The 13,809-nt window shown below is 39.2% G+C and overlaps 1 protein-coding gene across 1 annotated transcript in view; it reads right to left on the reverse strand.

The window, feature by feature from the left end:
- The window catches only part of LOC135467208 (huntingtin-like), a 56,313-nt gene that overhangs the window by 14,222 nt on the left and 28,282 nt on the right, over positions 1-13,809 (reverse strand). The window contains 19 exon segments of the mRNA XM_064744971.1: positions 748-815; positions 1,364-1,509; positions 2,334-2,448; positions 3,111-3,301; positions 3,639-3,794; positions 4,274-4,534; positions 5,016-5,046; positions 5,591-5,659; positions 5,915-6,054; positions 6,056-6,070; positions 7,163-7,260; positions 7,738-7,914; positions 8,194-8,331; positions 8,653-8,733; positions 9,161-9,338; positions 10,888-11,316; positions 11,622-11,741; positions 12,456-12,591; positions 13,327-13,403. Coding sequence (XP_064601041.1) covers positions 748-815; positions 1,364-1,509; positions 2,334-2,448; positions 3,111-3,301; positions 3,639-3,794; positions 4,274-4,534; positions 5,016-5,046; positions 5,591-5,659; positions 5,915-6,054; positions 6,056-6,070; positions 7,163-7,260; positions 7,738-7,914; positions 8,194-8,331; positions 8,653-8,733; positions 9,161-9,338; positions 10,888-11,316; positions 11,622-11,741; positions 12,456-12,591; positions 13,327-13,403 — 2,626 coding nt within the window.

The raw sequence follows: 13,809 nt of genomic DNA on the forward strand, positions 1-13,809 counted from the left end.
GATACATGTATCTACAAGCAGGGACACCATGAGACACCATATGTCGCTGCACAATTTCACAAATGAAACACAATAGATCACATAAGCACATTATGTGATAGGCAGGATTAACACATGGTTGCAAGTATCAGTTGGATGGCATTACACAGCTGGTGTAGAAAATGGTGGAGAAATGTTCCAAGGTATGCCCATAATGTGATGAAATTAAAATGACAATTCACACATCAAGAAGAACATGCATGAAGTGTATGGCTTCTCTGTTGAACATTTTAGAAGTTTATTGCCTATATCATTAACAACAGATGAACTTTGGATGTGCATACATGTATAGATGTTTATCCCGCATCAGACAAAATACTCCGCTTTTCACTGGACAACAATGGTCACATGAGGTACAGATATATTCTCGCATCCTGCAGACGCCGTCAAATGTGTCTGCTGCATAAGTTATCTCCCTTTGTTGGGTTCAACAATGTTCACATAACTGAAGCGATTCACCTATACATTGGTCTTCTGCACTGAATTGATGGGTCTTTGCAGGATAAATTTGTTACGCGGTGACTCAGTGAGAGGATATGCACATATATGGTGTCAATAATCCTCATATTGGGCGAGGCGTCAACTAGTAACCATGTAACTAATAATATCCCGCTGACAACTGTGTGAATTATGCAGGTACAAAGTGTAAGTCATACCATGCGTTTTGTGAACTGAAGTGTAAAGATAAATAATAGAAATTTCACCAACCTGTGTACATGCAGGTAAGCATGAGTCCTAAGGCAGGCAGAGCTTTGACAGGGCTTGGTAAGCACAACCTAACAATAAACAACACAAATATCCCTTTGCAATCATTTTTTTCTATCAACATTTTCTATTTATTTAAGAACTCTTATTTATGCCTCTAAAGAATTGTCGCGAAGATGAAAAACTATTTTCAGAAGAGCTGTCCTTAAGTTGCTAATGATTTGTAACAAAGATGAGCAATGAATTGTGAGCCAGTTAATTGTCTGGAGACTGGCCAGTATAGCGGATACATGTAAAACATGGGATACACACATGTAAGTTCTGTAACACGACCATGTGATACGCAATGTATGTGTACATGTACTCTCAAAGCATACTCATACTCTAACAATGAAGATATTTACATGTAGATATTCTTCAAACATCTAGACACTCTGGCAAATTAACATTAACAAAATCTACTACAGACATCAAGATATTTCTAGGGAAGCATACGGTAAATGTGTGTGTGCACTTGGGGATTTACGTTGTACTTGACAATATTTTAGTCATATGACGACGGGGAGTCGTTGGGTGTGATGTTGTAAATCAAAGTAAAGTATGGGGGAGTAAGTGTTACCTGTCCACCGCCAGTTTCAGGAGAGTATCTGCATCCTGCTTTGTAAGAACATCAGCCAGTAAAAGCCTCTCCAGGCCTCGGAACAAGGCCAGGTACACGGCCATAGATATGTTCTCCTCACCATTTGATATCGTGTTCACAGCCATCTTCATGTAACAGCAAGCCAGAGAACAAATCAAACACACATCTTACTTGCAATGTTACGTACTTCACCAAATCTGACAAAAATAACAAGTGTATATTTAGTTCAACCATGAATTCCTGTCCATAATGTTTCATGTCCTACAAACACATCACCCTGAATGGTTACATGTTGTTTTACAGCTTTCTGTGTTATAACACCAACCATTCCAGATCTTACATTAGACATTATGACTCCTGCGTCCATGTTTAACATTATTATGTTTTTGCTTCAATAATAAACATACATTAAAGGATTCTGTCCCAATGAATATTACAAATATCTGATAATTCTAATAATAATAATGAAAGGACAATTTGTGGTTGTAATTTATAAAAAGAAAAAATGATAAAACAACATTAAGCAACATCATTTACAAACTTGTAAGTTTCTTATATGCTCTTCACATGAACAGTAAATCAACTGACACTTTTTCCATGATTCAATAGGCTATGTGCATCCTACACTAAAGAGGTACATGTAATATGTCTTCTTAAGGACAACATTAACACAGTATATTTGTTGAAGTGGTTGGCAAAACCCAAGCTTGGTCAAGTGACAAATATAAACACACATGTATGACTAAACCTACAATGTAAACAACCTACAATTTTGTCTCAAAACTTGGCTTTTTCAAAAATTTGCATTTTCCCAGTAGTATGTCAGCCTAACCTTCCAAAACACTTTTCTGAGATCAACAGAACTGTCAGAATCATACAAAATGTGCAACTTGGCCATGGGCCAAATATTAGGTCATTTACATAAAAATGAAAGCAATGTACACTGTACCTGTAGAATTGAAGCCTGGAATTCGCCCTCTTTGATTTCGTCATTGTAGTTCTCTACCACATAGAAGGCAGTGGCCCACAGGGTAAGCACGAACTGGTGACTGGTGATGCACACCCTGTACACAACACAAAACAGTTCATGTGTAAGTTTGTCTGAAGAAGTAAATAGTGAAAGAAGCCAGGAGAGGGGTCAGCCTGTGTTGGCAGATGTAGGTAGATGATCTACCGGTTTTGATGAATTTAGCTCATCTGGCTTTTTGATGAGAAGTAATGCTCTCATCGAGAGGTCCACTGGCTCAGACTACCTTTGAGACAGAATCTGATTTATGTGTACTTGCATCCAACAAACAGAGCTACCCATAATGCACATGTCATGCAGCAAGGAAGTTTAGCTAATTTACATGATACATGGTTTCCATCTCATGTTTGTTGTAAAGGTATTTCCTGTACTAAAACATTTTTTTTTCAGGTTCAAAATCATGATATCATACATTTGCAGACATTAAGAAATATATCAATGCTGATAGTATTGTTTTTCCATGAAAGCAAGATCAGGTAAAAGGTCTTGCCTATATGTGTATGAAACTGAGAGATTGGGAAACTGACTAGCAATGATTACTAATTTGCAATACAATATTTTACACTGATGAAAATGAAGCAATTTAGAGAGGCCAAGAGGGAAATTAATGGGTTTTTTTTCTGACGCAAATGTTTCATTTTAATCAAACAGTTGGTACATATAAAACCATCTTTTTATTAATGATTCTCATGGACTTACAGTGAAATAGCATTGAGCTGTTTGAGCAGGAACTCTGTTGTCATGGATAAGACAGACTTGGTCAGATCAGACATTCCTGCCTCCAGAATGTAAAGAATCCCATGAAGGGAAGTAACTTTACTTGGCAGGTGTGTATTCTTGAGGCCAGCATCTAAAACCTTCACTATTTTCTCTGTCACAGAAGAATCGGGCTGAAATGTTTAGAAAAGAAAAATCAATTATCCCACACCATACACATCACTTGTATGTAGATGTAAAGGTCAGAACTGCCAAATAAACTTTAGCAGTGCTAAATTACAATACTGCACGCAGAAGAAATTATCAACAGTACATCTGTACGTAGGTCTCAGGTCTGGCTTGGGCAAAGTTGCTTCTGATGCCTTATGACATTAGAAATGTGCATTTGAAAGCACATGTTAATTGGTAGACAGTGTAAGAAACAGGCAGCTTTAATACTCTTCTGTGCTGTGATTCTAACTCCACATGACAAATGTGTGTTTTCAGAATAGAACTGAAGATAATACTAACAGTGCCACAGACAGCTGAGGATTTACAGATGCCCACAATGAGATACTGGTTCACCAGTTCATCCTCCACAGGGTGGGACTTGAGGACGTCTAACAACAATGACAACATCCACTCGTACTGCTGTACTTCAGAGAACAGGTCCGACAGGCAAACAACCTATACACACAAAACCATATCAGTGTTACTCACTTCAGAATAATGCCTAAGAGTTCATTTACTTTTGTTCAGAAATATATTAACATACAAACTTTTCATCCCTACTTAATGTAACAAAATAAAAAAACAAATAAAATATCTGCCTCTCAGTTCTTCAGATTTGAATAATCTCAAATATCAAGATTGTCTCGCTTACATATATTCATTTATTTGATTAACATCTTCCACTGCACTAAATATCCACTGAATATTCACTTGTATGCTGCCAGTCAGGTTTGAGTGGACAGAACTGGAGAGAGCCTTGAGGACATCACTGCTCCTTGCTAGGTATCTGACAAATTGGCCCTAACAGAGCTGTGGATAGATCAGCACAAGCTAGAGCAAGATAATCAAACCCTGTATGCCTTCTTATGGCACATCCTCTATTAAAGCCAGAGAAAATTATTAGATTAAACCCATTATCAGATGGGAGTACTTACAGACTTGACGACAGCATTGAGCAGCATGAGTGGTGTTTTGGGGTTAGCATTGGGCGCCAGCCACTGCCCATACAGGTCCAGCAATAGCTGTAGACAGGAGTGAATGTCCAGCCCACTCACACTGGCTTTGTTCTCCGGAGATGGGGTGGTGGATGTTTGAGCAGGCTGTTTCGGCGGACTCCCGCTGGACTCCTCAGACTCCGACTCTGAGGCACTTATATCCAACAAGCCAATCATTGTCCAGATAGTCTCTATGGATACCTAGAATTGTCAAAGAAAGAATTATTCCCTGGCCATGAAGTTCATACATAATCATGTCATGCATACATACATGTACCAGCAAATCTGAATTTTGTACATTTGTTTTAATTACATGTAAAGCAGACCATCTTAATAAAAGTTTTTGCGCCCTCCCCACCTCCCCCCTTCCCTTTGTCTTTCTGTACTACATTCTGTACTGTACAGATTTCTGAAAACAACACTCCCAAATAAGGGATACTGTGCTCAATTACACAGCAACCAAGCCTTTGATTGGAAGTTACTGTATCATATTTGGTTTACATTTTTCTTTTCAGTTGTGATTAACTATATGTACCCTTTACAAAACTCCAACTTTTTCATGACTATTCACATAAATCACGAAGCCGTAGGCGATATCAGTTAACCAACATTTTTTACAAAAAAAGTTATGAAAACTATGGCTTGCCAAGTGTTGTGAAAGTGGGTCCTGTCTTTGGCTGACCCAGATAACACTGCAACATTGCTTCATGCACCTGCAAAACAGGTTGAAACACCTATGGGTTTGTCTGACAAAGACGTGCAATCTAAACTTAACAAATATATGACTACATATGTACCTGACCCCAGAGTGTAGTCCTCACTGCCAAGTTCTCTCTCTAGATTAGACTCAAACAGGAACTTGAGGCCATCAGTGTCCTGGTTATATGGTCAGAGTGGAACCCTCTCCATTGCTGAAAACCCATCAATAGAAGGCTAGCAGTTTATCATCATTTTTTTAACTTTTGGGTTTAACATTGTTTTCATAATTCAGAAAGACTCCCCAACATTATCTGATGTTGATAATGCCACCTCAATTAACTGTTAGATGCAAAGACAATCATGTCTCCCTGTTCACAAACTGTTCTGCTGACAAATCTAAATAGATTACTCATAAAACCTAGGAGTTGTTTAAATGCTCAAATAAAAGCCAGAAATTATAAAACTTGGCATTCGGAACAAGTAATTTCATTTACATTTTGATCATGACATCTGACCTCTGGCATTGTTGATCCTAATTTAAATAATTAAAAACCATACCGTTTAGTACACAGATTTCTCAGCTCTCTCTCCACAAGACCTCGTACCATGGCTAATTTCTTCCCACATCTGTCAACATATAAGGTAGGGCAAATAGTACACAATTAAATTTCCACAATCTCAAGCCACGTGTTCATGAAACTGGGCGCAGTTTCACATAAGCAGGTCTTGACTTCAGTAAAAGTTGAAATGAGCCTTTTAAAAATAAAAAGACATAATAAGTGTTTTGTTAGACAAATGTACGATAATTTGAACTTATGGGACATAAGCGTCACAGGCAAGAAACCTGACTATATCATTACCACGAGAGCTGCGACTTCTCACCGTGTGTGTAGAATAGCCAGTGGTTTGTCCCTGGGCAACACCTCATAGCCACTGTTGGATGGGTTACCAGGCTGAGGGTGGAGGCCAGACTGTACTAATAGACCTGTGATTGCACGCACAGCTAAAACCATGGACTGAGTCCCTCTCCACATCTTCCTTCAGAACACAAAAAAGGGCAAACTACTAGTATATTATTTTAACTAACAATTTAAATAATTCTTTTAAAATTATCACGATAATAAGTACCTCAAATACTCTTCATATCTAGACACCTGAAATGTGCTTCACCCTTGGATCTACATTTGGATACTTCAAATAACACTATTTATTTATTTGATTATTGTTTTGCGCAGTACTTAAGAATATTTCACTTATACGACAGCGGCCAGCATTACAGTGGGAGGAAACCGATTGCTGGTAGACCTTCTCACGTGTGGACGGAGAGGAAGCCAGCATGAGATGGACTTGAACTCACAGCGACTGCATTGGTGAGAGGCTCCTGGGCCATTACGCTGCGCAAGCGCGCTAACCAACTGGGCCATGGAGCACCTAATAAATGCTTTATATTTGCATACCTGAAATATATTTCATATTCAGGTGCGAGGACCTTAAATATGCTTAAATGTATAAATAACCTTAAATACATCAGGTTTCCTGCAATGCACTTCATGCTTAAATACCTGTTAATATACATATTCTCATCACACTTCAGAGATAATTCTATGCCTGTGATTGCTCAATCTGCCTTGGATAAGATAAGGTATTCGTTGACGAGGGGAGGATATTTTTTCTGTATACCTTGTCAGGAAGGCAGGTCTACCAACCGAGCCAAGGATGCACGTACGTGCAGATAGCAATGCTGGTCAACGATGTACGAGTCGACACCTTTTCTTGCTTTCATTTTCTAAACAGTTCTAATGATTCAGCAGCTAACAACAACAGCACGTGGGGAAAAAATTCTCATAAGACCTTTTTCAGATGATTAAACCCTTGAAAAATGAATCGAAAATGAAATAACTACATTATAACTCACTTAGGCAAGTATTTTTCTCTCAGCTCAACAAAGGTCCCCAGCTGGGCTTCATGTTTTTTCTTCTCATCATAAATTCAAGAACAATTGTCCAATATGCCCTTCATTGTGATCAATATTTTGACACCAGGAATTTGCTTCATATTTCATTTTGTATCTGAATGACTGAAATATGGTACCTGAAATACACTATATTTTCGGTTGCCTTCTGGACATACCTCAGGAGCTATGCGGTGGTCCTGCTCAGGAGCCAGTGGGGTGAGGACACCCAGTAAGGCCATCCAGGTCTCCTCAAACTGCTGTCGGCTGATCCAGCCTAAAACACACAAGCAATACATCCTAACAGACAGACACAAAGCCTTGTCACTTCAAGTACGTGTACTTCAAGAATAACTACATGTACCAAAAACAGATAGGGGGTAATTAATCTCACAGATATATTTCTGTGGAAGGTAAAATAAACAGAGCACGAATGCTGAAATAAACACATACTTGTCATTATGTGAATCCTTACAAAAGATTCACAGGCATGTCAAGGAAGCAAGTTAATGGACCTCAATGAAAATTAAACAAAATTACATGCACAGAGAAAGAAATAAACTGTTTTACATTCAGTTTGATGATTGGCACATGAATTATGGCAAATAAACCTAAAATTCTGCCCAAAAAAAGGGAATTTTTAGTGGCAAGTAAATGATTTCATCTGATCTTCAAAACAAATCTCCAAACAACCTCTAAGGTTGAAAGAACTCTTTGAATCCGGTCAAATGCACAACTTTTAATCATGATGTACCTATAGATAGAGCTCTGAAGATGAACTCCCTGAGAACTTCTTTGTCTTGGATGTACTCCAGGGGGATGGGAGGAAGGCGTGTCTTTGTTTCCCCACCAGCCACAGGCATCCAGCCCATTCTCCAGACCAGGGGTGGGGTCCGAGCGTAGGTGTTCACCACAGGTAACCGTGCCAAACCTGACAGACAGAAAGTGTGGTTTGTACACAAGCACAGAGATCAAACATCAAAATAAATACACGTACCTTAAAAATTCATATATATATATATATAAAATTATCTAACTTTGCATACAATCTGTTTTGATTTTACCTTTTTCAAATTCCAGATTCAACATATTTTTACCTGAAACATACCACTGTAGCCAAGAAATCATGTAGCTACATGCAGAAAATCTTTGTAAAGTACATGTAGCTCTGACAGACTTGCTTTAATAGCTACCTGTAGCTAGGGTTTACCTATAACAATAACTCTGATGGGCAGACGCAGACAGTCAGGTATCCGGCCCTGTTCCCCATCTGACTGGGAGAGGCAGGTCTTCAGACAGTGCAGCAGCTCTGACGTCTCATCACAGGCACGGATGTAGTAGTATGAGTCTGACAAAATGGAACATTGGTCAGTGCAGATGTAAAAACTTAAAACCAGTATCTGTCCAGAAGAAATAGCAGAAGACTGACAAATGTGCATTTATATTCTATTCTCAACCATATTTTTCACTGTGCCACACAGTGTAAATATTTCTTGTTTTGGGATTGTTCATTTATTGTTCTCTTTACCTGTATGCATATAATTTTTATGTTTTACTTTCTAATTCTAGCCAGACATTATCCATAACAGAGCATTTATCATGCTAAATAATTAGGCTGTTCCTGGATTATCATTGCTAAGCTGTTGTTCACCACATACTTGTAGCTTACCATCATAAGGCGGTGTGTGAGGCTCCTCCCCATGATCCTGATTAGGCAACACAGCTAACCTCTCTCCTGGCCGTACCACCACTGTAACACACAGATACGCAGCTGCAGTCAAACACTCATGTTCCCTTTGATAAAGCTCATTTCAATACACAAACTCCCATGCTTTAATACAATGTCCCAACACTGGAAGAGCTGTAACTATAGTACAATTCGGGCAGTACATGTTGGTGTTGAAAAGAAAGGAAGTTTATTTTGTATTTTCAGATGAATTACTTTCACAACACCTGTATTTAGTTTTTAAAGACGAATCAGTATCATTACTATGATGTATGGCATAATATGTAGAGTAACAATCTAGTTTGCTGGAGGTAAAATCTACACCATGAGGTTTATGCTGACAGTAAAATCCCACACATATTGGAAATTGATGTCTATGGTTCACTAATTTCAAGCTTCTTCCCTGCACTAAGTGTCTAACTTAAGCTCTGATGGTGAAGCTGGTACTCACAAGCACTGAGTATCTGGCGGATAACACCAATCACAGAGCAGCTCCAAAGGTAATGTTCTGGCTCACAGAAGACCGCCGCCAAGTGAGGGCTCTGTAAACACGCTGCCATACACTGGATGGCTGTCTCTAGCTGTTCTGTTGACGGTAGGTGATTGGTGGACAACTGCCAGTGGATCAACTGAAACAACCAATCAAATTACACATGTTCATTAGATACAATGTAAATGAAATCATCTATTTATTTATTTATTTTATTAATGTCAGATGCCGTACTCAAGAATATTTCACTCGTATGTCAACAGCCAACATTATGCTCGGAGGAAACCAGGCAGAAGCAGGGAAAACCCCGATCATCCGCATGTTACTCGCAGACCTTCCTAAGTATGGACAGGAAGCCAGCATGAGCTGGACTTGAGCTCACACTGGTGAGAGGCTCCTGGATCATTGCGCCATGCTGGCATCCTTACCACCTCTGCCCCTCCTGACATCATAAAGGCAATTATACCAACTATTATAAAAGAAACACCTACTATCAATCTCCCTATACTCTCTCTAAAACCAAATATACCATGTATAAGTTAAATGTAATAAAAGATAAAAATTCATTTTTTTTACAATAGACAGTATAGCCGAACTAACTTTCATCGAACCATCGTGGCCCGACAGTCAACGTATGATACCTGGACCGTACACAGACAGTGGGCTAACAGTGAACAAATCTGCTGTTACCATCAGTGTATCATCTGGTCATCATAAGCGGATGATGGTCGGATTGTAGTGCCACAATCGGCTATGACTTAACCACATTACCTGGTACACGTACAATTCTAGTTTGAGTTTAGAGTTATACTTCCTGTAAAAGTGTGATGAGGTCCTTCTTAATCCAATAAAGCAGCACCAGTTTAATCTCACCAGCTTTCATGAGCAATACTATACAATATGTCTCAATGCCACGACTGTGTACTTTCTATCATGGCTGCGCTCGAATTAACGCAGTTTTGCATGTGGGAGGTCCGAAAAGTCACCTTAGTACTTTTGTCACACAGCTCCATGCACTGGGTACAGTAACTGTTAAAAATAGAACACACTGGCCTTTCGATCCTTGCCCACCAAGTCTGAATTGGGGAAGTTTTGAGGTCAATCAGGTCACACTGGTGTGTTTAACACACAGCTCATTGCATTTAATGACTGGTTGTCGAAGACAGGACTCGGCAGACTTTTGATCCTTACTACTCATAAGAACATGAACACAACCTTGAAATTACAGCGGTCTGGAATGGAGTTATAGAAACGTCGAGTGCCCCTTTGGCATTTATTACGGCTTGGATATGATTAAAAACACACCGTCAGACGAAAGCTCATCAATTTATGGAACATGCTGAAAACTGATTGGTCAGCAGGCTAGTGCATCCACAACTGAATGACCGGTGTGCTGGACAACGGTACCTTATAACTGTAATAAACACTGATCAAGATATGGTGGCTGGAGGATCATGTTGCCATGTAGAAAACGAAACACGTTAAGCGGATGATCCGCGGACGGACAGCAGACCATATACCGACCATCTGCATACTGGCAGATGACAACGGGTGTAGGATTTAAGGTTAGAACCCAGCTGTACTGTACATGATTTTTGCTCCCATATGAGTCTCATATACTCACAGATGCACATACAGGCATTTGACAAAGACAAAAAAAAAAAAAAAAAAACATCACAAAAACCTACCTCAAGGCAAAGCAAGCAAAATCTGCAGATGTCTGATCGTGACTCCATGGGAACTGCTGGTTGCCATGGAAACTGTGACAAGGATTGTAAATACTGAAGCACTGTGACCGCAATCTGTAAAATACTCTCTAACCAAGCCGAGTCCACGAAGAAATCCTCCAACCTAACACTGTACTGCGATCCTTTCAGTGTAAGTTTTGGATCAAACGCCAGAGCTTGGTGTGGGGCCGGCAACATGATGACAACGTTATTGATATGTCTAAAGAGGGCCATCTGAGCGGCTTGGAATAGAACGTCAAACATGGGTTGTTGTGACTGGGTCTCGCTATCAGGGCTGGCTTCCCGCAGCTCCTGATTACGATTATACGTCACCAGTGTTCTGTACGAGCTCAGCGATATACACTCCTTCAGGATTGTCAAGTGGAATTCCTGCGAACAATATTGACAACATTTGGGTTTCAAGGACAAGCAAATACATATATATATTTTCAACACTGATTTCATTACAACATGAATTTAACACTGGAACTGTACACAAAGAAGAGAATGGAACAATACGTTACATGAGCTGGAAACATATCTACATTTTTCCTTTACTAGAAAATCTGTTAGATTCCGGGTGATTGTCATCATTTTACTTGTGAGAAACATCATGCTCAAAGAAAGTCAAAAGCATACTCCCGCACACACAATCTATTGTGATTCTTACTTACGTCTACAATTTTCAATCTTACCTTTGTCATTATCACAGCCAAAGTGTCGGCATACTCCAGCCGTTGTAATAGCCGTGCACACTCCCTTGAGTCTGGATTGGCACGGAAACACTGCTCTTTCACTATTGAGATGAACCATTCCTGGGAAAAAACAAAATTAGTAGTGGTGATGTATACATGTACATGGAGTCTGATCTTTTAATGCCATAAAAAAAGTTTTGAAATCAAAACGCATCTTCCACTTTATTCCCAAAAGCCAACCAGTTTCTCAAGCCTCACAGAATGATTCGATCATTTGATAAATGAAGAATCAGACATACACCAATAGCTTCAATGTTGATTGATTTTGGCTCAATGCTTCTGGAGACTTTCAACAAAGTAACTGACTGTTAAATGTACAATGTCAAAATACTAACACAGGGACAAATGAGCACACAAACATGCGCAACAGTTGATTAGTTCTCAGGGCTTCTGTCAGTAAGTTTCAAATCACTGTTGCTTAAATCAAGCACTTCTGGAGATATGGCATAACTGCTACATTATCAACTAGTGAACTGGCAAACTGAAAAACGCCATCAGTTGTTTGGGCTCTTGTTATTAAAGGGGTACAGAATCAATTCTTATGGGCTAATGTAAGAGATAGGCACATCCAGGCGATGCCTAGCCTAAGCTGAAGTTTGGGTATGGCAGATTTATTCAAGTGTGATCAAGGCCACATGGTTTAACCCAGGAAACCCTTCCTCCATTGCCATTAGGCAACGATTCTGGATCTCTTAAAGTTTGTTAAAAATGTTCTTCGAGAAAACTATAAAATATAAGTGGTGGTTGTTTGCGTGAAACTTCTCAGCCACTCACCTTATTGATTGAGATGTCCCTAAGCTTGCTGGAGGTCAGGACTAGGGGGTGGGTCTTCTCTGGGGACAGTGTCAAACTGCTCTCTGGACAAAATACACTTCTCAGCTTTGTCAGTAATGACACCAGGCGGGCATGTCTGAAACATAAATTATACTCACACAAGTCCCATACAAGAATCTACATGTAACACAAAAATGTCTACATTCAGAAACCTCAACAAAAAGCTAACTTTACACCCAAATACATTGTACACCTTATCAATGGTCGATCAGCTGACCAAAAATTTTAGGGAAATGAAGTCAGCTCTGGAAGTGGTAGTTATCATATCTTTCCAAGTAGAGCAAATCACAGAAAAGTAGAACAATTTTAAATGAACAGAAGATTGTGTCATTTTGTGAACCAGCATAAAGCCTTAGCTTACATACATGCACATGTACCCATAAAGCAAAACAGTTTCAAATAAAAATAAAAGGACATCATTCTGCAAACTTGCTTACAGCATTAGTTATAAATTCACAAGGGTGATTTAAATTTCAAGTGCTAATTAATTTATTCACAGTGAAGACTTGCTCACTTATACATGTAGCTTGGCGGTCAGTTTTATAGGTGGAGGAAAACAGAAAAGTGGGAACGACTGACGTACATTCATATTTCCTTCATCTGACGCACAGATGCATGCATGCACACCATATTAGTGGAAGACAAATGGTCTTCAACAAATCTCAGACTTCATTGATTCTTTACCTCAGATGTCACTGTGATTTTATACAAGTGTCTTTAATCACTCAGCCATGGCCACCTCCTGATGTATTACTTATATGTAGATCCCAATGGCTGGGTCAGATGTACTGGACTTACATGTACAACTCACCTTTTACACAACCCATGGGACTTCATAAACTGTAACAGTTTTTCTAAATCCTCCAGTGGCAGCTGGGACGTGCTGTCCTGGTGGTACAAAACAAAGTCAAAATGTTTATTTTTCTGACAATACACTTTCAAGTATTTCCTGTAACATAGGTGCACACATTTTTCCGGTAACATAGGTGTACACATTTTTCCAGTAACATAGGAATACACATTTTTCATGTAACATAAGCGTACACATTTTTCCCGTAACATAGGTGTACACATTTCCCCCGTAACATAGGTGTACACATTTCTCCTGTAACATAGGCGTACAAATTTTTCCTGTAACATACGTGTACACAGTTTTCCTGACTAATTCAACCACCTAACAAGGCCACTTACAATATTTCATAAAGTTTGATTAAATTCTTATCACAAAAACTTAGGTGCTGGAATCAATAGTATCATTTTAAGGCCTTCATATGCTTTTAAAAGTGCAATTTTA

Source organism: Liolophura sinensis, chromosome 6, assembly GCF_032854445.1.
Source record: "Liolophura sinensis isolate JHLJ2023 chromosome 6, CUHK_Ljap_v2, whole genome shotgun sequence".
Lineage (NCBI taxonomy): Eukaryota > Metazoa > Mollusca > Polyplacophora > Chitonida > Chitonidae > Liolophura > Liolophura sinensis.